Raw genomic sequence first — 25,174 nt, 5'->3', positions numbered from 1 at the left:
TTTAATGTCTCAAGGCTCTTTATTCATCCACCACTTTGTTCCCATGACATCACCAAGTTCAGGCAAAGGGTGATGATGGTGAACGTGGAAATAGCCACAGCCTTTCCAGTTGCCCCCCTGCCTCTCACGTCACCCCAAGTCCATTCTTCACGTGGCCTGTAGAATGATGCAAAGGGCTGGTGAAGTCTATTCTCCACCTTCCTGTCTCATTTCATCCCTGCCACTGCCCCTTGGCCTTGAAGTGTCCAAAGGCCAAAGTCGATGGGGAGCATCAACAGTGTCCGGCTGCCCGGGAGTGAGAGGTTACGAGGTCTTTGTTTGCTCCTGAGCCTGAAGCCTGGGATCCCAGGGGGCTCCCTGACCTCCCACACCTTTTCCCAAGGGGCCTGGAGCCATGCTAGTGGTGGGAGAGGGCGAGACCCTCCCCTCTAAGAAAGGAAAGAGGAGAGGAAGTGCCATTTGCGTTGTTTCCTCCTGGCTGTCCCAAAGACCTTTAAGCAGATCTGTGTTCGGCGTCGCTCACGGATGAAACGCCACCCTGGGCCACACTTTATAACTTAAAAGGAAAGTATGTTCCCTCCTGGAAGGTGCTAGCTAAGCGCTCTACAGGGAACATTCAGAACATCGAGTTGTTGTCTATGGGTCTGTGGAGAGTGTATCGACATGGTTTTTTCTGTGTTCGCTACACGTAAGTATTATGTTCTCGAAACGCTCCATAGGACAGTGGTCACCGCCCCCTCGACCCGGGTCCCTCCCGTCCCCTGCCTCGCCCCTTACATCACAGAACACTTCTGCTCTGCTGTCTGCTTCATTTCCGTGAAGGTGGCCTGGGCTTTTTCTTTTATGGTGTCCAAGTCCATGTTCTGGAGATTCTGGAGCTGCCCGAGAATAGAATCCTTGTCCTCTTCCTCCTCCTGGTCTTCGTCTACCATTTTCCGGAGATCTTCGGGCAAATCCACGTCATCTCCAGCCATCTGGATTTGGTTCTCATCCATTTCACTCTGCGCAAAAGACACAAACGCGGAGCTCGAGAAACCACGCGGAAGCAACCGAACCACCGAACAAACAGTAAAAGCAGCAGGAAGACCCTCCGCTGGGGATGAATGAAGCGAATGGCACGCTCGGCTGTGTCTCCGCGGAGCCTGGGCTCGGTAGCAATCGTGGGGGCTGGGGGGGGGGGAGCTGGTCGCCGCGCCCCTCCCTCTTTCGCTGCACCTTGGGCCGATCACGCGTCCCACAGCAGGGGTCCCCGGGCCGCGCAGCATCAGCATCATCTAGGAACCTGTTAGAAAGCCAAATTCTGGGGCCCTGCCCCAGACCCCCTCCCCCCCCCCCCCCCAATCAGGAGCTCGTGGGTGGAGCCCAGCCTTGCGGGTTTTAAGAAACCCTCCTTGTCCTGCGGTGCCAGCAAAGCCGGAGAATCACAGACCGACTCGTAGACTCTGCCTCAGGGTGGCTTTGCGAGCTTAAGCAGTCTGTGACTCAGTGGCCCCCGGCTGTTCCCACCCTGGAGGGTGGGGGCTGGGCTCACCGCAGCCTGACCGGGCTCCGTCACCGTGGCAACTTCTGCTTGACCTTTGACCCTTCCCCCTCTTCTGCTAGGCACAGAGTCACGTCAAATTCAACCTCCCCCCCCTTCGCACCCGGAAGTATGTCTGCCACATAGCCCTTGGTTATTAAGTGAATCGGCTGTGTCACGGCTGGTACTCACATCCTATTGTGCTAACTGCGACCGTCACAGTTTGCCTTACATGGTTCCTTTCGTGACTCCACGAGGGGCCGTTCCGCAGCGACATATAGTGCGTGCCCCCCCCCCCCGTCGTAGACATTCCTTTACCCCTTTGGCTGTGGGGCCTTTGTGTCTTAAGTAGAGAGAAAAATCCAAAGAAGTTTCCCTGGGAAGGGTGAGGGTACTTTCTATGCCCAGATGGCTGTATCCGATGATTTCTGAGATCAGGTTGTGACAGGAGGCACACAGGGCGCCAGGGGCCCAGAAGATTACAGAGCATTAGAAAAGCGAAGGATGGGAAAGAGCTCAGCAGACTTTGGGGCTCTCCCACCTTGTCGTGCGGTGACCTTGCATGACCCTTGCATGACCAAAGGGCATGCAAATTCACACAAAGATGAAATGATCGCTTAGGCCTTTTTTTAAAGGATATATCTCTTTATTTGAGAGAGAGAGCGAGACAGTGCGAGCAAGTGGGGGAGGGGCAGAGAAAGAGGGAGGGAGAGAGTCCCAAGCAGGCTCTGCACCGTCCGTGCGTAGAGCCCGATGCGGGGCTCGAACTCATGAACTGCAAGATCGTGACCCGAGCCGACCTCAAGAGTCAGCCACTTCACTGAGCCACCCAGGCGCCCCACGAACGCTTAGTCTTCATCAGACCTCACCGATGTGATTTTAGAAAGATTTTGACACCTGCAGCTTTCCCGGATGGCATGAAGGTCAACACCTACAGGAGACTATGAATTCCCCTCGCCTGGGTGCTGAGAATAAATGACTGTAGACAGACATCGGTTGTCTCCGGGTACAAAGAGCGAGCCAGAGTGAGGTGTATGCTCTGTGCTCCATCGGTAAAGTGGATTTCCTGGGCCTTCTCCAGCTCTAGGGCCCCGTGGCTCCCTCCGAGTTCCTTCTTCTGGTGGGTCTCTGGGCAGAGAGACGGCAAGCCGGGTTTGCAGAGACGCTTGAGAGGCTGACTTGGGATGCAGAAAGGACGTGCCCTTTGGGGGTACACCCTGAAGGCCTCTGGGAAGAGCCGCTCTCGGCCGGGCGCAGCCTCCCAAGGGCAAGAAGCCTCTCCCTGCACTTGGCCAGGCGTTGGCCCCTCAAAGCGCTTAATGGATTAATTAGTTCCTCGTCAAACTGTTGTGGGGATTAATTAGTTAATCCGCAGGGGCTCCCAGCCAGTCCTCCATTTCTATTTATTTTTTATTTACCTACTCTAGAAGTTGCCTTTCTTGCTAATTACCCTCTGGGCGGTTTTTGCGGGGAGGAGAGGAAAGGCAGGACTTCAGCCTGGCCGTTCTCAGTTCGTGGAAATGCACGACCTCTCCCCTCTCTTACGCACCCCGAAATAAAATAGAGTGATTTGAAATGGCTTTCCTGGGAATGCTGGCACCCCCCACCCCTCTGGTTGGGAATGAGATCTCTGTGGATGTCACCAGAGTCAAAACTGGCTGGAGAAGCTGCTGTGGCCTGGAGGGACAGGTAGCTAGAGAGGGGACAGGGACAGGTAGCTAGAGTGACCAAAGCGGGGTGGGCTGGCCAGTGGGTGCTCAGAGAGCCGGCCCGTGCATGAGGGCCGTGTTCCCTGCCTTCCTTTCACCCAGCAACTTCGTCATGCTGCCTCGGGGTCGGGGGGGGCGGGGGGGGGGAAGCTTTGGAACAGATTTTCCTTCAGGGAGGACTTTCAGGTTTATTCTCTCTTCATTCCTCTTGCCTGGGGCAGGCCGAGCAGTGGCGTTGGACTTTGCCTCACAACTCACAGAGGGGCTCTTGATTGGCACCTTCTACCAAAGCGTTTCTCAAAGTGGGGTCTCCAGGCCAGCAGCATCGGCAGCTCCCGGGACCTTGTTAGAAATGTACATCCCCTGGGGCACCTGGGTGGCTCAGTCGGTTAAGCATCCGACTTCGGCTCATGATCTCATGGTGCGTGAGTTCGAGCCCCGCATTGGGCTCTCTGCTGTCAGCACAGAGCCCACTTTGGATCCTCTGTCCCCCTGTCTCTGCACCTCCCAAACTTGCTCTCTCTCTCTTTCTCTCAAAAATAAATAACCATGAAAAAAAAGAAAGAAAGAAATGCACATCTCAAGCCTCACCCAGACCTGCTGTGGGGGCGGGCCCAGCAATCTTCAACTTAGCAATTGCCCTCCCGGTGATTCTGGTGCATTGCTTAAGTTTAAGAACTCTCCTTCCCTTGAAGACAGGACTGTGACTCACTCATCTACACGTCTCAGAACCTAGCAGAGTGTCTGGCATGTAGACACAGACAGTAAATGTTTATTGAATGATTCAAGGAGCCTGTGGTCAGGGACTACAACAGCGTTAACAATCCTTAAACGCACAGGTCTGCTTTGCCGTAAAGAGCTCTATTTTCATAGCTGCTGACTTGCCTTTCCACTCCCGTTGGGCCAGTGTGCCGGGAGGTCCACTGTTGGCTTGAGAATCAGATTGCCTGAGCGTGAGGGTGACCACCACCACTTATAGGCTGTGTGACCTTGGGCACCTTACACAACCTCTCTGAGCTTTACTTTCTTATCTGTAAATTGGGATTCTATTATTTGCCTTAGAATTGTAGAGGATTAATTAGATGACATCTGAATTATTAAGCAGTCAACCGGGGGTGGCTATTCATAAACAGGATAACTCCCAGGGCTGGGCTGCAGATTCGCTTCGGATAACCATGACTCCTGCCTATGGCGGTCAGCCTTATCAGAGCCCTTGCTCTCTTCGCACCTTCCCTCTGGCCTAGAAATGGCCCCCCGCTCTCGTTCCACAATCACGTTCCTGGAAGGCTGGGCCTATTGGTTTCCCTTTCTGCACGATGTCTTCCGTGCTGGGAGAAAGCTGCCGGGCTTCGTCACCCTTTGCCAGACCCATGGGAATGTTTGTGGGAGCCGGCGGATGAGCACTGAAAGAGGTTCCAGGCTCACGACCAGCCCTCCGTTCCCCCCATCCCTGGCTCTGTCCCTCCCTGGGAACCTTGTGCCATCAGGTTCCCAGTACTGGACCTCCTGCCCTCCTCATCAGGCTTAGCAGGACCCAGCCCAGGAGCTCACTGCACTCTCTGGGGCGCAGGCCTGGTGAAGGGGCCTGAGAGGATCCAGAATACATTTAGGCCGGGAATTCGGGGTCACGGGCAGCCCGAGTGTGGTCTAAAAGAGGGCCGTGGGCTCTGGGCGGGCCTGTCTCTTTGGCCCTAGAGACTTTTCACCCCATGTGAAAGAATGCAGTCCAAGGGACAGAGGGGAGCCCTCTAAAGCATGGCGCCCAAGGCGGGTGGCTCCGATTGTCCAGTCTAAAGGGAGTATTTGGTGTTGTCCACGGCTACAGTCAGAGTCCTATCGTCACCATCCTTCTAGAAAGACAATGCTATTGACCGTCTTTCAGCAGCACGGTTGCTTCAGGTGACCATTCCAGCACTGGGATTGATTTCCTTGGGTAATCGACTAAGGGTAGGACAACCAGGTGGGGCCGGCAGGGGCTAGAGGACAAATCGAAGCCCTTGGGAACCAAGCCTGGGCCCCAGCCTCATTAGTGCTGGGTCCTAACCACGTGAGCTGGCCCCAGACCTAGGACAGGCCAAGGGCAAGGGTCCTGTGTGTGAAAAGGGTCTCCTGTGGCGGAATGACACGATTCCCCCCACCGCGGCCACCTATGGCAGTGAAAGACCTGGCTTCGAGTTCCTGCTTTGTCACTTGCCGGCCCCATGACCTTTCACAAGTCACCTTACCGCTTCCGATGCCCGGGGGAAGGGCCCTAGAGGATTACTGAGCAGATCGAAGGAGATGTGCCGTGACATGGTCCCCTAAGCTTCAAAGCCCTGGACGAGGGTGGCTGTGGCTATCAATATTTTTGAGAAAAAGGACAGTTGGCTCTCACAATCCCTGCTGAAAGGGTCCCCACGATAAAGAAGGCACGGACAGTGACACAGAGCGGGGAGAGTATCGGCCCTGGAAAGAAAGATCCGGGCCAGAGCAAGCCATTAAGAAGAATAAATGAAATTTATACGACAGCCCCTGTGCGGCCTTGTCTCCTGGCCTAATGAACCTCCCTGATGACGGGGCCTTGTCTGTAATCCAAGCAACGAATGGCTTGCACAGACTTTCTGCTGCCCACTGACAAATCAGCCTGGGGAGACCAGGAATATTTTGACACATCAAGGAAAGACAGTAATGCCTCCGCACACCCCCAGATGCAAGTTATAGACGGGATGAATCAGCTCCAGGCAGGGAAGGAGGCTGAGCCTGAGAACCACGGTGTGAACGAGTGAGTGAGCGAGCGAGGGAGTGAACCAGCCGACTGTTAGGGGCCAGACAAGCTATACTTTACTCCCAGAGGTTCTGTCTCAGAGGTCTTCTCATTTCTAGAAATCTTATCAATTTGGGATATCGTTTAATGCAGTTAAAAGCTAATTATTTTTATGCCGGCTGGCCAGAAGCAGTTTTAATCTCTTGGTTTTTAACCAGATTTATAATCTTAATTGCCAGCGCTGAATGCCCCATTATTTAAATAGCCCCACACCCTGTGACTGATTTCTGACCTTTCCCTGAAGGCTCAGCACCACCCTGGATTCACGCTGCGCCCTAGATTTTGACACACTGGCCTTCACCTTGTACCAAACTTGAGATACGTTGACAAACGATCGTATCTTCAACAGTTAACCGTTAAAAAGCTGAGCGTTCACCACATTTTTCCAATCTAGTCAATCAGGGGGCACCTGGGTGGCCCAGTTGGTTAAGGGTCTGACTCCTGATTTTTGGCTCCCGTCATGATCTCACGGTTTGTGAGTTCGAGCCCCACGTCCAGCTGTGTGCTGGCCGTGTGGAGCCTGCCTGGGATTCATTCTCTCTGCCCCTCCTCCACTCACTTTCTCTCTCTCTCTCTCTCTCTCTCTCAAAATAAATAAATAAACATTAAAAAATAATCTAGTCAATCAAACCTGGATATATAGCAAATACCTGTTTGTTTGATTCTAGCCAGGTTTTATTTTGGTTTCGGTTTGTTTCTTCCTCTTTGGTCTACACAATTCCAAACAGCTAAGATTAATGGATTTCTTTGTCGAGTTGATCTAACACTAGATGTTTCCATCTCTGTGAGGATCACTGGCTGCCAGTCTTTACAAACCTCCTCTTACTGGCCTAGGTATGAGTAGAGGGGCTGTACTGGCTTCTAGGCAAGGAGACAGCCACCCCTCGTTCCTGTCCTGCCGGAACCTGAGACCCTGGGGGAGCGGGGTATAGATTAAAGAGCACAGCCAGTCCACAAACACCTCCATGGAAAATTAAAGTGAGCATGGCCTGCTTTGCCAAAGGTAAAGGGGTATTCGGGCCGGACCAGGAGGGAGGGAGGCGTGAGGCCCGGGGGGCCAGATTCTAGCAGACCCACTCACTCATCCTTGTTCTGAGCATTTGCCGCTGAAGGTCAGAGCCAAGTGTATGTTCTATCCCTTAGAACAGTGGTTCTCAACCCTCCCTGGGGCCCTGAATCCCGTGTGACGCCTAGAAAAATGGCTAGCACCCACCCCCAGAGGGTTGGCTCCAATGGTCCGTGGCAGGGGCTTTGACGATATCATTTGTTAAATAATTTTTTTAAATGCTTATTTTTGAGAGAGAGACAGAGCGCGAGTGGGGGAGGGACAGAGAGAGAGGGAGACACAGAATCCGAAGCAGGCTCCAGGCTCCGAGCTGTCAGCACAGAGCCCGACGCGGGGCTGGAACCCACGGACCGAGAGATCATGACCTGAGCTGAAGTCAGATGTTTAACTGACCGAGCCGCCCAGGTACTTCTAGGCGATATCATTTTTAAAACGTTTACCGGGTGATTCTCGTGTCTGAGCAGTGGGGAATCTTGTCTGGGGTTTGCTAGCTGCTACGTCCGTTGCACCAACGTCTTCCCTCCTCAGCCACTTGCACAGAGGGTGTGGATCTGACTTCTTCGGTCGAAAGTGTGCACACATATAGGACCCATCCGGAATGGGAATTTCTAGACACCAGCTGTGTGCGTCTTCCACTTCTATCCCTTACAAGGGCATTGCCGAGGGGCTCAAGGAGCTCCTAAAGGTCACCATCCAAGCCTCTCATTTTACAGAGGAGGAAACTGAGGTCCGGAGGGATAAAGAAACTTGCAGAAATGTCATTCAGCTGGTTAGGGGTTAGCAGCCTGCACTGCTGTGGCCAGTGGGGTCACATCGGCCTGGGGTCTTATCTTGCTTTGCCATTTACAGGCGGTGTGACCTTGGGAAACCCCTCTTCCTCTCCGCCCACCGCCCTCCCCACCTTCCTCTCCGTGAAGGGGAAATAATATCTACCTCCCTTACAGGGGTGGGGGCTGTCAGGATCACCGGAGAATGCCGGCATGGCAGAGTGGGGTGTCCCACATTGCCGCTGTACCCATGTCCCCTGGATCTTTCTCGCCTTCCCCATGTCCCCGCAGGACATTCAGTCCATGGCTCTTTCAAGGACACGAGTAGACGGAGCAAACTGAGCTGGGACAGGATGGGGAGGAGAAGGAAGGGAGGGCCCCTGGCCGGGCCTCGATGGCCTCCAGCCCCGCCCCCAGAAACAGCTGCTGGGGAGCAGGGGGGGTTTCTGTGTCTCAGACCCTGCTGCGCAGCCCAAGGGCTCCGGATCTGGAGGAGGCGGACAAAGGAAGGTCCACAGAACGCTCTCTTTTTTTAAGAGGCAAATTTTAAATTCCGTTCCAAGGGAGCCTCCAACGTGACATTAGTCTAAAGACAACTCCACCGATAGATTTTCTTCTATCTTCACCTTTATTCAAAATGAATGATGCCCTGAATAGAGCAGACCAACACCAGGTGTAACTAAATCATATAGCTCAGCAGGGGGCACAACATTATTTTTCAATGACTAACCTAGATTGACAATTCCGTTAATAGGATTAGGGTTCATTGTGGAACTGTTTTCTCTTATTAATTTGGCTTGACTTACATATACATTTTGAATTGGCTAGGGAGAGGGGCACATTTGTTTTTAGAAAGCATCGTGTGGCTTTCTTTCAAACGCGTTACTTCCTCTCTTTGCCGAAGTGTGGCATTTGAATTATAACACAGACTTTGTACTTTATACAGTTAGAATGTCTAACCCAGACTTGTTCTTTTCAGGAAGAATTTATTTTTAATGTAACTCTTACAGCAGATAAATTCTTTCTGCTGTTTTCGATACTTGGTTCTCTGTATTTTTTTCCCCCTTGTTCCCAATAACATCCGACATTCGGCAAACATTTCGTGTGTGTAGGTGTGTGTGCACACACAATTTCTACACGGCAGGCACCGTGCGAGGCGCTGCGGACAGAGATGAACAGCTCAGCCCCTTTGTTAAAGGGCACACAGTCCAGCAGGGGAGACTACCCAGGGTGGTAAGATCACGTAAGGGACGTGCACTCGGGGATGATGGGAGCGCGACAGGAAGGGCAGTGGGGAGAAGAGGGTCACAGAAGTTTCTAGAAGAAGTGGCACTAGACCAAAGTCTTACGGGCAGGAAAGGGGTCACGGAGAGCAGAGTGGAGGGAGCAAAGCAGGAGGAAAGTCCAGTCCGAGCAGGGAGTTGCAAGAGACGAGACCGGAAAGACAGGAGCCACTTAATGGCCTACAGGGCAAGGGATTGGGACTTGATTCTCGGAAGTTAGGATAAGGTTTGTTTTTTTGTTTTTTGGTTTTTGGGTTTTTTTTAGCCAGGGGAGAAACAGGGTCAGATCTGCATCTTGGAAACCTCACTCTGCCATTTTGAGGGGAAGAGCCACTGGTGAGCTGTTGTAGTAAGAGAGGTGAGAAATGCTGGGGCGCCTGGGTGGTTCAGCCGATTGAGCGTCCGACTCTTGGTTTTGGCTCAGGTCGTGGTCTCGCGGTTGGTGGGTTTGAGCCTCGCATCGGGCTCAGTGCTGACAGAGTGGAGCCTGCTTGGGATTCTCTGTCTCTCTCTCTCTCTCTCTCTCTGCCCCTCTCCCACTTATGCTGTCTCTCTGACTCTCTCAAAATACAAAGAAAGAAGAAAAGAAAGGACGAGGCCTGCCCTTGGGGATGAGCTGAACCTGGGGAATTGGCTGGAGGTGGGGGGCGGGGGGTGGCGAAGGGGGCGTCGGTGGAGATGGGGCCTCCAGGAGGAGCAGCTCTGGGGGAGAGCTGGCTGGTCTGTTCTGGATATGAGCCACGAGGCGCCCCAGCAGGGGCAGTGAAACGTAGAGACAAGAGGTAGGATGTAGGAATAGCTTTGAGAGTCGTCCCACACAGACAGCTGGTTGGTAGCTGAAGGCCACAGCAAGACGCCGCCCCCTGGCCAGAGTGTGCGGATTCAGTGGGAAAAAGAGCAGACCTGGAATCTTCCAACACTGGGGGGGGGGGGGGGGGCGGCAGACAGGGGAAGGCTAACCCACGAAGAAGACACAGGAGAAACAGTTGCAGCGCAAGGCCTGGAAGCTGAGGAGAGAGAGGGCTTCCGGAGGAAGTGCCGGCCGAGGCGACAGGAAGGGAAGAGAGACACAGAGGTGTCCCGAGAAAATGGTAGAGACCCCTACTGCGTCCAGACAGGCTACCCAGCATCCGAAGGAGGAAGGTTTCAGCGGAGCTGTGGGAACCAGTGACTCGGGGAAGGTACCTACCTAGAAAGGACTGTTTGCTCAGCAGGTGCTAGCTGCTTGTTTTCCTTGGGAGAGATCTGCCCTTCTTTCTAAAGGAGAGACAACGGACATGGAAAAAGGCCACCCCCTGAAGATACAGGACAGGGGGTGATCGGCCAAGCGAGACCCAAACCTAACGTGAGCATCATGGATTCCTGTGGGCGCCAGGAGTCCTCGGGGTACCTGTGACTTGAAAGCCGGGGGACGTGTCCACAGAATGCACATGTGGGCAGTTTCTTTTTTTTTTTTTTTTCTCAACGTTTTTTATTTATTTTTGGGACAGAGAGAGACAGAGCATGAACGGGGGAGGGGCAGAGAGAGAGGGAGACACAGAATCGGAAACAGGCTCCAGGCTCCAAGCCATCAGCCCAGAGCCTGACTCGGGGCTCGAACTCATGGACCGCGAGATCGTGACCTGGCTGAAGTGGGACGCTTAACCGACTGCGCCACCCAGGCGCCCCATATGTGGGCAGTTTCTTATGTACCTTGGATTCCTGCAGTTTGATCACTGCACTTATTTGCTTCTGTGATTCCTGCAATCATCGTCCAGGGCGCCGGGGTGGCTCAGTGGGTTAAGCGTCCGACTTCGGCTCAGGTCACGATCTCACATCTCAGGAGATCGAGCCCCGCGTCGGGCTGTGTGCTGACAGCTCGGAGCCTGGAGCCTGCTTTGGATCCTGTGCCTCCCTCTCTCCCTCTGCCCCCTGCCCCATTCACTCTCTGTCCCTCTCTCTGAGAAATAAACAAACATTAAAAAAGTAATAATAATAAAAGGGGTCGTCCCAAGACCCGGGTGCAATAAATGTCATTGTCATTAGCAGTGACCGATAAGCTGGGAGAGGAGGCTTTTTACTGTTCCCTGGGGGGCTGGGCCCACGTTCCTCCTTTTCCCAGTCCACATTTCCTCCCCCGACCAGTCAGCAATCAGTGAAACTCTTTCACGGGAAACGCCAGCCAAATAGTTGCTTTAGAAAATACGGTTCTAATTCCAAAATGTGACATAGTTATCCTCATTAGATCTGACAGCTCCCGGGAAGACATTTTCCTCAAATCTGCTCTCCGTTGGGCCTTGGTGAGGGGAAGGGCCCAGAACCGCCTCCTGCTGGCTGTGTGACTCCTGTGCCGGTGACCCTGGGGAATTGTGAATGAGGCACCCAGGGGGCATCCCTCGTTAGCTGGAAGACCTAGTGAATGTATCCAGCTCCCCGTGGACCGCTAATACCATTAGAATGGCTGCTTACCCAATATGGACTTTATAAGACAACACGGGGCTTAGCAGTCTGCAGCCCGAGGGGAGGGAAAGTTTGTTATTAGGAGCTCAGGAAGGTCCTGGCGCCTCTTGCTTTCTGCCCAGCACTGCTTTCTTGTTGGACGGTTGTGTTCGTTCTCAAGGCCACCCTCCTGGGCGGAGATACGGTTTCGAGACGGTGGAGGGAGCATGGGACACAGAGAGCACTGGGTAGAAGAATGAGGAGGCTGGAGGTCTGTGTGGCACAGTAAGCGGTGTGACCTTGGGCAAGTCCCTTGATTTAAATGAGCTTTATGGTTATGCAGTGACATGGGCTTTTTCAGATATGTGAGAAATAAGTTTAATAAAAATAGAAATACCATTCAGACACTGGGGTCAAGGAGCCGAGTACCAGGGGCGGTCCAGGAGCCCACACCTGCTCCAGAAGGAGAGCTTAGACAGGCGGGAGGTGTCCCACACCCGGAGGTTATGGCTAATTGTTAACAACAACGAATAAAATCCTACAATTGGTAGGATTTGTCCTTACCAATGTCTTTTGATGACCTTTTTTTACAGTCGCCATGCCCTGCCTTCCATCCCCAGGACTTATAACTGGGAAGTTCGTACCCTTTGACCACCCTCACCCATTTTACCCGCCCCACCCCCACCTCCTCCCACCCCTGGCAACCACCAATCTCTTCTCTGTATGAGTTCTTCTTCTTCTTCTTTTTTTTTTTTTAGTTTTATTAAAAAAAGTTTTTTAATGTTCATTCATTCTTCAGAGAGACAGAGACAGGCAGAGCGTGAGCGGGGGAGGGGCAGAGAGAGAGGGAGACACGGAATCCGAAGCAGGCTCCAGGCTCCCAGCTGTCAGCCCAGAGCCCGACGCGGGGCTCGAACTCATGAACTGCGAGATCATGACCTGACTGAGTCACTCAGGCGCCCTCGAGTTCTTCTTTTTTTAAAAGATTCCACATACAAGTGAGATCATACAGTACTGTCTTTGTCTGACTTATTTCACTTAGGATAACACCCTCCAGGCCTATCTATGTGGTTGTAAATGTAAAGATTTCCATTTTCTAGAGCTGAATGATATATATGTGCGCGCACACACACACACACACACACACAGCAGGATGGCTGGTTTTAATTCAGTACTCGGATAAGTAATTAATTAAGTGAAGTAATCAAGATGCCAAGCCCCACGAAGAGGATGTACATAACGATTAGGGGGTCTGTTGCCCCGTCTCTAGCCTGGCAGCTCCTGGCCGGGCCTCCCCTGCGGCTCCAAGGGTGTGGTGCTGGCCACCGGCCCCTCATTCCTTTCCCTGGGTCACTGGACACACTGCCGTGGCCTGGAGCTTTCCCAATCACAGCGATGCCCGGGGGCACTGCCGGAGGTTCCAGAGCCTCCTTGCTCCTCATGGGAACATCCAGGAGATAAAGACCTGAAACTTCAAGCCCCAATATGGTTTTGGGGTGGCATTCTAAAGGTTCCAGGAGTCCTTCTGCACAATCAAGGAACACCTAAGAGTTACATCCATCTCTCCAGATAAGTTGGCCTGGTCCGGTAGGAGAATACAAGCGTGGCTTTCAAGGCCCAGGGAAGGACTGCCCCCCACAGTGGTCATTTCCCCGACGTCAGGGCTGAATATTCCAATTCCTTCTCCTCACCCTCAGTCACTGGCATTTCAAAATCCCTCTCCATCCTGCTGACCGCGGAGACGGCTAACACCAGTTTGTCTTCTGGCTCTCTGTCCTGGCGCACCGCGGGAGGATCCCGCTGCTCGGACACTCCCCTCCCAGCCTGTCCCCACACGGGGCCCCTCACGGGCGCTTGCCACCTCCTGTTTTGTGACAGCTGCTCCTTGGAGAGCCCACCAGGCCCTTCCAGGGGCGCCAGCACAGCAACCGCTTCACAATACAATGCACAATCTGGCCCTTAGTAGCAACCGAATAGACTCCCCCCCTCAAAAAAAAAAAAAAAAGTTCACGTCCATACATTTATTTCTGTCCCCCACCGCCAGAGTCCCTGCTACAACCCACAGACCGCGCGGAAGAACTGATCAGAGCGGCGGGGCCGGTCCCTGCGGCTCCGCGCGCGCCCTGCGTTAGGGACACCAGGGGGCGCGCGGGGCCCGGCTCCTGTCACCAGAGGATTGGCCGCTCTGCACGGACAGGAAGCTGCCGGCCAGGGGCTGATCTCAGCCTGGCAAACGCGTCTGTCCCCCAGCGCATCCTTCTAACCCTGGGCAGGGGATCGGGTCCAGAAGGCCCGCTGCGCCCCAAGCCCGGATGGGGCGGGTGCGAGGGGAACGTGTGACCTGTAACAGCCACGGGAGACGGAGGGGGTGTCCAAGGGTGGGGCTGGACTTCACGGGGTAAGGTGCCGCATCGACGTGGGGGCGTTTGTCACACCTGGCGACAACGGGACAAAGCGGAAGAGGAGAGCGGCGGGGTTGTATGATACATTTTCTATTGATTACTGTTTTATGGGCAGTGTAATTGGGTTGGAATTTCCACGTGCTGTGCGAAAAGCAGGCAATTGTCCTGCTGGTATTTTTAGCATTTTTTCACACTACAGGCCTATCCTGCAACGTTGTGCAGCATCAGTCCATTTTCACAAAATGCAGCCATAATATCAAAGAGGCCCAGGGAGGCCCCCACCTGAAAGCAAACTGCAGGGAAAGAGTAAGTGTGGAACGCTTTCAAGGGATATTCTCATCTATTTCTTTGGATTGTATTTGGAATTTAGTAGCGGCCCCCAGGTCCCGGGTGAAGCCATCAGACGACCCAGGATGGGGAGAGGCCGGGTGTTTGCTGGGCTTTTGGTGGGATTCACTGAACTCCTGAGCAGTACAGGCCGCCCCCAAAGCCTTCATGCAGGCTTAAGCCACAAAACTGCGCTTAGACTTTGGGGACACCTCGAACGCTGAGAGGAGCGATCGCAGAGACCTTGGGGGGCCAGAGGGAGCTGTGCTCAAATCCTTTCGTAAGGCACGCTTTTTCGTGGCTGAGAGGCCGACGTTCCCATCCCGGTTCCGTCGGTCAGTAGCTGTGGGTTTTTTTGCCAAGCTACCTGACCCCCCCGGGGCCGCAGTTCCCTCATGTCTAAAAAGAGACAGTGACATTAGATTCTTAGGTGAGCTCAAAGGTCTTACTCGGGGTCGAAGAAAAAAAATCAGGTGGGGTCTCACACGCATTATACATTTGAAGCAGCTATGGGAAAGGGGGGTATATGAGCCTTGGTAAATCACGCAATGAAAGATCCTGGGCTCCACTGTTGACAATTTGTTGACTTCTTCTCACTCCTGCACCCCACCCCCAGCTGGTTTCAGGGAGCAGAAGCCTGTGCAGATATAGTCACTGCCGCTCCCCTGGGCCTGATTCTCTCCAGAGAGGATATGAATGTGCACATTTCGTGGCTTATGATTCTGTCCTCTTTTTATAGCTTTTGTTGGGAGAGGCTCTTGTCCCAAGGGATAGCGTGACTCAGGGATCTGGGAATTATTTTTTCTTTGAAGACCGTCAGGGCCATGCTGCTGAGCCTTGCGTGAGGTGCTCATCCCTGAGGCTCTGGAAATGAGCAAGACCTTTGAGACCTCGGTGGGGAGAAAGCAAGCAGAAGCTCAGATTCTTGATCTCGACTTGTCGCACCGTTTGCACACATCAGTGTGCTTCCGCGAGGTCTTTGAGACCCCCAGCTCTTATTAGGAAGACATAAGACTTCTGGGCATAGAGATAATTACAGCAAAATAAGAGCTGTCCTCTGCTGAGCTCTTTCCATTAGGCAGGTGGCTGTACGAGGTCCTTTACGTGATGTTAGCTCAGACAAAGACTTTGTGAAGCAGGTGTCATTGTCTCCATTTTACAGATGAGGAAACTGAGGCCCAGATATTTTAAAAAGCCATCTGAGGTTGCACCGGACTTAAAACCCGGTTCTCCTCAAGACGGCCAGTGCTGTCCCTGGAGCTTTGGATAATCCACTAGACAATGGGAGTGGCGGGGACCGTGTCTAGTGGCCCACTCTTCCAAGATGCAAGCACAACGCAAAAAAAGCACGAGGCCGGAATCAGGGAGGCAAAAAGCAAAGACATGCTTTTCAAAATTCGATGGTTGCTGTGAAAATGTTTACATCTCACTGTGAGTTTTCCTTCCCTCTGTGAGAGCAGAACATGGTTCCTAGGGCATCTAAGGGGTCAGTCTCCCCCACAAGTTGGGGCTAAATTTAACTCTTGGGTGACTTCAGCACTGACCTTGCGGGGACAGCCAAGCTCTCTCTCCCCCTTCGATTAGTGCTTGTAGCTTCTGAAGTCAGCTTTCGGGGGACCCGCAGGGGACCCATGGGAGCCGTGCATCTGAGCCTGCCGTAACATGGGCCACACATTCTCTTCCCATCCGTAAACCAGGACTTGACCAGAATCTACAGGCGTTCGTTCTCACCGCCAGCACCGAGATGGATAGACGCCTCGTGCGGGGTGATGACATCACCTCCATAAAGAAGGAACAGACCGTTCCTTTGAAATACAGGCAGAATATGGTAGAAGGTCTTGGGCTCTGCCCTTCCTGCCTTTGTGGCCTTTGGCAGGACGGACTGACCTCCTCCATGCTTCTGCTTCCTCTACCATAAAACGGAGGTGATAATAGAACCACCCCAGAGGACTGTTTGAGGATCAAATGGGTTGATATGTACGCAGCCCATAGAACATTATCATGTGACGCATTATTTTGTATTATCAAATACCAGCGATATAAAATACCAGTGATTATTTCCTCCTTGTGTATTTACATAGAGAAGTTCTATAATCTTTACATAAATTTACATAAAAATAGCATTTGTGGCTTTTAGCTCCATTTGGTTGAGACAAAATGGAAGTTTATAGAGGTGAAATGACTGGAATCTACTTTTCATGAACTCCAAGTTCAATGCTCTTTCACGACATCAAACACCTCAACGAAGACAAATAAGTGTGTGTGTGTGTGTGTGTGTGTTCATGAATGTGACCCTTTGCCGATAATCAAACATTCTCCATGTGCTAGTATCTCAGAAATTATTGGATGTTTACTGTGTATAGAGCGTCTCACCTTTGGGAGCCTGTACTTTTCTCTGAGATGGACTCTGAGGCATGCCCTCTCTGCCTTTTTTTGTGTGAATGCGGCATCTCTTTCCATCCTAAAAGTAAAAGAATAGAATAAGCCATCAAAGGATAGACAGAGCTACGGACATTCCCACCAGACGCGGAGATAAACCTTCCTATGCCCCCAAACATCTGCCTCTCTTTCTATCATTCTACTGTCATAACTCACTGCAGACCCCTAAATCCCAACGGCAGCTTGGTTCTGGGAATCTCTTTAGGATGCGGCCCAGAGACGGGCAGAGTGGTTATGCCTAGTGTATGGTTGACCTCAAGGTGCTGCTCTAGATACGACTTGGGACCACGAACATCAGAATCACCTGAGTGCCTGTTAAGAATGCAGCTTCCTGGGTCTGATCTCACACTGACTCAGAATCCCTGGGGGCGCAGATGAGGGGAATGTATGTTTTTAACAAGCTCCCTGAATGATCCTTCTTCAAGTGAAAACAGCATCGCAGAATCCTGGGCTGGGGGGTCCTTAGAGGCACATGGGATTTAGGGATCTATAGAAAGCCATTTCCCTTCATTGTCACCCCTTCTGGACCCCAATTTTTGTACAGCGTTCCCTTCCCTGTTTGGAAGGAGGCATCCCCAAATAAGGTAGGGTAGATTTCCATAATGCTCTGGGGACCACCTACTTGGACTTGGGATTATGCTGGTTTGAAATGGACTCCCTTGCTCAGGATGACCTCGACAGAAGCAGACAGCTTTGGGGATGTCTCCAAAGCTCACAGTGACTGCCTCCCCTCCCAGCTGCCCAGAGACGGGCATCACTAGGGGCTAGATTTATACGCCGGCCCTGCTCTCTGACCGTATTGAATTGGCCCAAACTGAGTAAATGAAATCTTTTCTCCGGGATCTCTGGGACTGAGAAAGACACATTCGCAGTGTGGCTGGAACAGGTGAACTTGGAGGCCGTGGGCCACCATTTTCCCCAGTCCACCCGGTCTGGGTGGCCCAGGGGGAGCTGACCACTGAGAAGAAAGAACAGAGCAGCCATGCAGCCACAGGAGCAACGGCAGGAGCCAGGAAAGAGCTCGTGGCTGGCTTCCCACCTTATCCTGGTTCCTAGGTTAGGCCCGTGTGAGGCCTGGCGGGGTAAGGCATTATTTGCACGAAAAGGAATTCTGTTTTCATTTTCAGGTGGCTAAATTGGCTTCTATTTCTTCCCTTCATGTTTGGAAATCATCTTAACCATCACACAGAAGGCGGCCTGAAGGAGGGGCTGATCTGAAGCCATCCGATTAAATGACTGACCACCGGGCCCTGGGCGCAGGCCCTCCCTGAGCTCACTGCCCGTCTCCAAAGGTCGGGCCCAGGGTGGGCACCCGACAACACAGGCTTCCATATTCTGCCTTTGGAGGGGGGAAACAGGATAAGTGACTTGCCTGAGAGATCCGCGAGCCGGGGCTTGGGCAGAAGCAGATCTTTTCTCCCCAGTATTTCACTATGAAAATTTTCAAGCGTACAGAAAAGTCGAAAGCGTTTTATGGCGAAACACGTATATTCGCCATCTATAGTCTACAGTTAGCATCTTACGATACACGTTTTATTACATACTCACCCCTGTCTCTACCCGGTCATTTACCCATTTTATTTTTTGGTACATTTCAAAGCTGTAGACATCGGTACTCTTTCCTGCAAACACTTCAGCACGCAATGCCGTTTAACTACAGCTATGCATTTGTTGGTAGTTCTTTTTTTTTTTCCCCTTTAAGTAAAATTTGTCTACAATTAAGTGCACAGACCTTGATTGCTGGTGAATTTTATGTGGCAGCTAGACTCGAGACACAAGGTGCCCAGATTAAACGTGGTTTCTGGGGGTGTCTGGGAGGGTGTTTCCAAAAGAGATCAGCACTTGAATTGATGGACTGAATAAAGCAGATTGGCCCTCCTTGGCGTGGGGGGGGGAGAGCATCCAATCCATGGAGGGCTTGACTAAAACGAAAAGGCAGAGGAAGGGAGAATTCTCTCCTTCTCCGTCCGTCTGCTTGGGCCGAGATCTCAGTCTTCTCCTGCCCTTGATTAGGACTTACACCATCAGAGTTCGGAACTTTCCCGGGCCTCCCAGCAACTTTTCCAGGCCTCCAGCTTGCAGACAGCAGATGGTGGGACTTCTCAGCCTCCGTAATCACGTGAGCCAATCATGATAATCAATCTCACGTACCCACATATACCTGTGCGTGTATGTGTATGTATATTTCTCCTGTTGGTTCCGTTTCTGTGTGTAACCCAAGCCCCTATTAAGACATGAAAAACATTACTATCACCTGAGAAATTTCTCTCATCCCCAGCGAATACCTGCTCCCCACTCCCTGTCCTTTATCCACCATAGATTGGTTTTGCCTGTTCTAGAACTTTTTATAAATGGAGCCATATACTATGCTTCTTTTGTGTAAGTCTTCTTTTGCAGAGCATAAAAAACTTTTGAGTTCATCCAGGTGGTGGTATTTAGCGATGGATTGTTCCTTTTTATTCCTGAGTGCATTTGTCCTATATGAATATGTCATGTTTGTTTATTCATTCTCCCGTGAACAGACTTGCAGTTTGGCCAACATTTGGTATTGTGTCTTCTTAATTTTAGCCATTCTGGTGTGTGTCGTGGTACTTTAGTGTGATTTTCATTTTCATTTTCATGGTGACTAATGAGATCAGGTGGGTTTTTTTTTTTCATGTACTATTTGGCCATTTGTGAATCTTTGTGAAGTGGTTGTTCAATTCTTTTGCCCATTTTATTTTGTTTTTATTACTGAGTTGTAGAAATTCTTTATGTATTCTCAATCCCAGTCCTCTGTCAGATATGTTTTGCAAATATTTTCTCTCCATCTGTGACTTGCCTACAAATATTTTCTTAATGGGGTCTTTTGATGTACAAGAATTTTCAATTTTGATAAAGCCTACATCATTTCAAAATTTTATGGCTATTGCTTTCAGAGTCCTGTTTAAGAAATCTTTGCCTACTTTCAAGTTGCAAAGATATTGTTTTTCTCCTAAGTGCTTTATGATTTTAGCTGTTATATTTAGTTCTGTGATGCCTATCAAAGTTCGAGTAACAAATGTTTGCACAGAAATGACTGTACCACAACAAAGGTAAAGGGACATTTTACTATTGAGAGAGATGGTGGGGGGTTGCGGGGGGTAAATGGACTGTTGTTGCGTTCTAGGTGATGAAGCATTGAAAACTCAAGCAACAGGGGCGCCTGGGTGGCTCAGTCGGTTGGGTGTCCGACTTCGGTTCAGGTCATGATCTCACAGTCTGTGAGTTCAAGCCCTGTGTCGGGCTCTGTGCTGATAGCACAGAGCCTGAAGCCTGCTTCCGATTCTGTGTCTCCCTCCCTCTCTCTCTGCCTCTCCCCTGCTCATGCTCTGTCTCTCTATCTCAAAAATAAATTAAAAAATTTAAAAAAAGAAAGAAAAAAAAAAAAGAAAGAAAGCTCAAGCAACAGACCGGAAGCCGTGCCTCTTGCCAGAGGGAAGCAGGCTGGCCCCATTGGCCTGCTACCATTTCTTAAATTGGGCGACTACATAAATGGATGATATTCACACACACACACACACACACACACACACACACACACACAGCCACGTAGTTGGCAAATAACCCAACCCACAGGATTGACCACACCATTCAGGCATTCTGGCCTTTTCTCTATCCAGATAACTTAGGGACACCGGGACATGAGTTAACACACAAATGCCGAGTCTGTGACCAGGCCTGTTGCTTGGACGTCTTAAATGATTATTTCCACGATCAGATGTCTAGTCTAAGTTTCTGACAGGTTGCTTTGTATTAGCTCACTTGAGCTGAGAACATTAGGTGCGACTGTTCTGTTTCTTCATTATCCTTGTGTCATGTTTGTCTGTCTCCTCCCCCCCCCCCCCCCCCCCCCCCCCAGCCACAGGCGAATCTAGCCTACACTCTAGGGATGCTTTTCTTTGGTCTGAGCTTCATCTCAGTGCCAACACCGTGGTGGCAGTGGCATTTATTATTATTTCTTTGACTTTAATTAACTGCAGAGCCCAGCATAATACATTCTAGGTAGTTTATAAGCTACGATTTCTTTCAAAAAAGAATTCAATAGACAAGATTTCCATTAAATGTAGGCCTTTAGGGGTGCCTGGGTGGCACAGTCAGTTAAGCATCCCACTTCGGCTCAGGTCGTGATCTCGCGGTCTGTGAGTTCGAGCCCCATGTCGGGCTCTGGGCTGACCGCTCGGAGACTGGAGCCTGCTTCCGATTCTGTGTCTCCCTCTCTCTCTGCTCCTCCCCTGCTCACACTCTCTTTCTCTCTCTCAAAAATAAACATTAAAAATAATAATAAATAAATGTAGGCCTTTGTCCTTGTTAGTCAGGTTCCTCTAAGTCATTAACCTTTCACCTATAATCATCTTAGCAAAAGGACTTAGGCAACTATTACATAAGGGATCGTTAGCAAAAGGTCCAGGATGGCAGCAAGAGATACTCTTATTAAATGAGAAATTCTTTTTTTTTTTTTTAAATAGGCTCCATGCCCGATGTGGGGGCTTGAACTCACGACCCTGAGATCAAGAGTTGCATGCTCTACTGACTGAGCCAGCCAGGTGCCTGAGAAATACTTTTACTAAATACTTTTTTTTTTTTTTTTTTTTTTTTATTTTTGGGACAGAGAGAGACAGAGCATGAACGGGGGAGGGGCAGAGAGAGAGGGAGACACAGAATCGGAAACAGGCTCCAGGCTCCGAGCCGTCAGCCCAGAGCCCGACGCGGGGCTCGAACTCACGGACCGTGAGATCGTGACCTGGCTGAAGTCAGATGCTTAACCGACTGCGCCACCCAGGCGCCCCCTAAATACTTTTTTTAAAAAAATGGGCATTTAACTTCAAGCTCGGGCTTCAATTCTTTGTTGTTATTAAGAGTCTTAAATGGGGGCACCTGGGTGGCTCAGTCGCTTAAGCGGCCGACTTCGGCTTGGGTCATGATCTCGCGGTCCGTGAGTTCGAGCCCCGCGTCAGGCTCTGTGCTGACGGCTCAGAGCCTGGAGCCTGTTTCAGATTCTGTGTCTCCCTCCCTCTGACCCTCCCCCGTTCATGCTTTGTCTCTCTCTGTCTCAAAAATAAATAAACGTTAAAAAAAAAATTTTTTTTTTAAAAAAAGAGTCTTAAATGGATTCTACCTTAAATTCTAAAAAAATTACATACAGATTATGCTTAAAGACCAGTCTGTAGCAGTGAAAAATTGGCGGTGGTACTCACATTCCGTAACGCCCAGCTAAAATGTTACTGATGTTTTATTTTTACTTTTTATTTTTATTTAATATAGCCAGGGGAATGCCATGGCAATTTACTTTAAAAATGGTTCTGTCTAGGGGCACCTGGGTGGCTCAGTCGGTTGAGCGCCCGACTTCGGCTCAGGTCATGATCTCACAGTCTGTGATTCGAGCCTTGCGTCAGGCTCTGTGCTGACAGCTCAGAGCCTGGAGCCTGCTTCGGCTTCTGTGTCTCCCTCTCTCTCTGTCCCTCTCCCACTTGCGCTCTCTCTCTGTCTCTCAAAAGATAAATAAACATTAAAAGCATTTAAAAATTAAAAACACCAAAACCATTAAAAAATGGTTCTATCCATCCAACTAATCATCTATAAGCAAATATAACAAAATGTTAACTGTTGACCTTTTTCAGAGGTTTATATGGATATTCATCATTCTGTTCTACTTTTCTGTAGCTTTAAAATCTTCATAATAAACAGTCTGCAAAATTACCCACAGTCTTTGGGAAGCCAAGTCTTAGGACATAATCACCACGTTGTCCTTTCTAGCGTTTAAAAAAAGATAAAAAAAAAAAAAAAAAAGATCGTGCTGCATGTGCCTCTTCCAGGAGCAATGCTTTCTTACAGTTTGAAAGCTTTCTACGCGCTAGGAGGGCGAGTTTGGGCAAGACCGTAGAGACAGGCTCACAGTTCGTCATCTGAGCACTTCGGCTGAGGCTAATTAAAACGAACCTTGACCAGAGCAAACGTTAAGCCGCTTTAAGAACGACACATAGATTCATTTATTATTGTTCACTGCCATCCCTACCGGTAGGACACAGTAACTGCTGAGGCTGGGAAATGGGTCCCTGAACAGAACATTCCTTCCTAAGGCTAGAGGCAAACAGCACGAGATAAGCGTCTAAAAAAGCAAAGACAAAGAAACCGGGGAGCCCGAAGAAGGTATGGCCAGAATTCATCGCTTTAGGCTCTTAAAGGGAAACGAAGCCACGCGTACTCACTTCTCCTCAATCATTTGCTTTTGGTACTCCTCATATTCCTCTCTAGTCATGCCTTGAGCTGCTGCAGGATCAGAGGTCCCTCCTTCTTCTTTCTTTTCTTCAGACCCGCCACCAAATCCTAAGTTCTTTACCTGGTTGCTGATCATAGTTTTCATAAAGAAAGCCATCGTTTCTGCTCCAGAAAAATCAAGCCAAAACTCAGGCAGAACCCGAAGGCAGACGAACAAGCAAACGAAGACAAAACTCTCCAAATCTCAACGACGGCAACACGTTCAAGAGCGAGGGACTCTGCACAGCCTCATCTGCTCAAGGGCATGATGGCAGGGAAGAGCGGTACTCGGGCGGTAAGCTGGATTAAAGAGATGAACTCCTTAATACAGGGAGGCAGATGGTTCAGATAACTAAAGCACACCATCGGATGCAACCGACCACTTTCTGAATTAATACACGAGGCTAATTCCAGAAGCGAAAAAAAAAAAAAAAATCCTTCACGCTATCTACCCATTTCTCAATTTGAAATCATTGAGCGCAGCAGGGCTCGGGCGAGAGTCTCGTTCCGATTAATCAGAGCTGTCCGATTAATCAGAGCCGACCGATTACACGCCTGCAATGGAATTTCCAAATTCCAGCCCCGGAGCACCACATCCTGTTGAAAACGGAGTCCGGTGAGACTCAAAACCCAAAATGCTTCATTAAGCAAAAATAATCCTTTGATCCGTCATTTTATCTCATCGGACTCTAAGTACTATGCAAGGATTTGCCTTTTGGTTTGCCTGAATTCCGTGCCGCCTCGGTGGTTACCGGGTCCCATACAGAAACACCCAGGCGAGGCGAGTCTAAAGGGTGAGAGGGCGGGTCCTTCACTGGAAGGAAGACCCGGGACATCACCTTAGCCTTCTCCTGCCCGGAAGGTGTTACTCTTCTGCTTGGAAACGTGGCACCACTTTCAGGGCTTGAGCCCAGAAGGTGAGCACAGTGCGAGTTAAATCATCCCTGTGTGACGGGGCCACCTCTCCCCCTTATATACAGCCCACTCCCTGGATGCTCTGTTTACGCTCGCTGGTGGACTTGGGTAAAACTTTTGACACGGTTTTCTAACACGCAGCAGATTCTCAATGGCCGTGGTTTTCTTCAGGTCAAGGGAGGAATCGAATACGGCTCAGGCTTTAATCTGTTAGTATCTTTCTAACTAAAGCACTCCAGGAGGAGGTGGGACGGCGAAGAGGTGGGGACTCTTTGTAACCTGTGCTGATTATTTTATCTGTGGGCATGAGCCCTCTCGGGAAATGGGTCCCCTACATTGTATACAGAACTGTAGGATCTGGATTTTTGCCCAAAATGCTCGCTTTTATATATTCTAAGATGGCTTGTCTTTTACTGACCTATTTAAAGATGTTGCCAGAATGGTCTCAATCTGGAAGACTGACAAAAGGTTCGGAATGAAACAGGAACCGTACTGAGTGCTTGGCTTGAGAACGTGCATTCGTACCGGCTCCTTTCACTTAAAAATTTTTTTATAATGTTATTTTTGAGAGAGAGAGACAGAGAGTGAACAGAGGAGGGGCGGAGAGAGCGGGAGGCACAGAATCGGAAGCAGGCTCCAGGCTCCAAGCCGTCAGCCCAGAGCCCGACGTGGGGCTCGAACCCACGAACCGTGAGATCGTGACCTGAGCCGAAGTCGGACGCTCAACCGACTGAGCCACCCAGGCGCCCCCACTTTCACTTTTAGACACACTGCTTGGAGCTCAATGCATTCGGACCACTGCCTCTCCATTTCCATTTCTAACCCGTTTCCTCAGTGGAGGGGGGTATTGGACACTTCAGCTGACGGGGTAAAAGCCACTGCCTGGGATTCCGTCTCTTTTCCCAGTCCAGCACAGCTCTCCTTTAGACAACATGGCAGTGTTTCACATTAAAAACCACTTTTATTTCCCAAAGAAAAGTGACCATCTGTTGCAGATCTGGCCTATGTTAACAGTTTGGTTCACAAAGTGAAATCCCCCAAGTTCTACTTTTGTGTGGGAAGGGTAATCGAGCAGCACAGAGAGACCTTCAGGTGGCAGCTACAACCCGTGGCAACTATTCAGGACTCACGCCCTGGTATTGCTGTTTTACCAAATCAAATCTCTCATGGTCTCCCCAGTCGAGAATTCCACCGAAAAAATGGGATGTCTTTAAAATCCTTTTATTCCTCAGTTTGTTACACTGGCCCTT

The 25,174-nt window shown here is 50.6% G+C and overlaps 1 protein-coding gene across 1 annotated transcript; it reads right to left on the bottom strand.

The window, feature by feature from the left end:
* On the bottom strand, window positions 1-23,360 carry CPLX4 (complexin 4). Its single transcript, XM_058691929.1, has 3 exons — window positions 22,961-23,360; window positions 16,668-16,755; window positions 1-1,001 (listed from the first exon to the last, which is right to left on the bottom strand). Exons 1-3 carry the CDS (start codon window positions 23,125-23,127, stop codon window positions 774-776), a joined length of 483 nt encoding a protein of 160 aa, XP_058547912.1. The 5' UTR covers window positions 23,128-23,360; the 3' UTR covers window positions 1-773.
* Window positions 23,361-25,174: the final 1,814 nt, after the last annotated feature.

The sequence above is a fragment of the Neofelis nebulosa genome, chromosome 11 (genome assembly GCF_028018385.1).
Source record: "Neofelis nebulosa isolate mNeoNeb1 chromosome 11, mNeoNeb1.pri, whole genome shotgun sequence".
Classification (NCBI taxonomy): domain Eukaryota; kingdom Metazoa; phylum Chordata; class Mammalia; order Carnivora; family Felidae; genus Neofelis; species Neofelis nebulosa.
This window is presented reverse-complemented; position numbering and strand designations above follow the sequence as displayed.

What these genes read in the sequence shown, in the direction of transcription:
- CPLX4 (XM_058691929.1), bottom strand. Translation starts at nt 23,127, where the DNA reads ATGGCTTTCTTTATGAAAACTATGATCAGCAACCAGGTAAAGAACTTA. An exon ending in AAGCAAATGATTGAGGAGAA is followed by an intron (nt 16,756 to 22,960) that starts GTGAGTACGCGT and finishes TTTTACTTTTAG; the next exon opens with GATGGAAAGAGATGCCGCAT. An exon ending in AAAAGTACAGGCTCCCAAAG is followed by an intron (nt 1,002 to 16,667) that starts GTGAGACGCTCT and finishes TCTTTTGCGCAG; the next exon opens with AGTGAAATGGATGAGAACCA.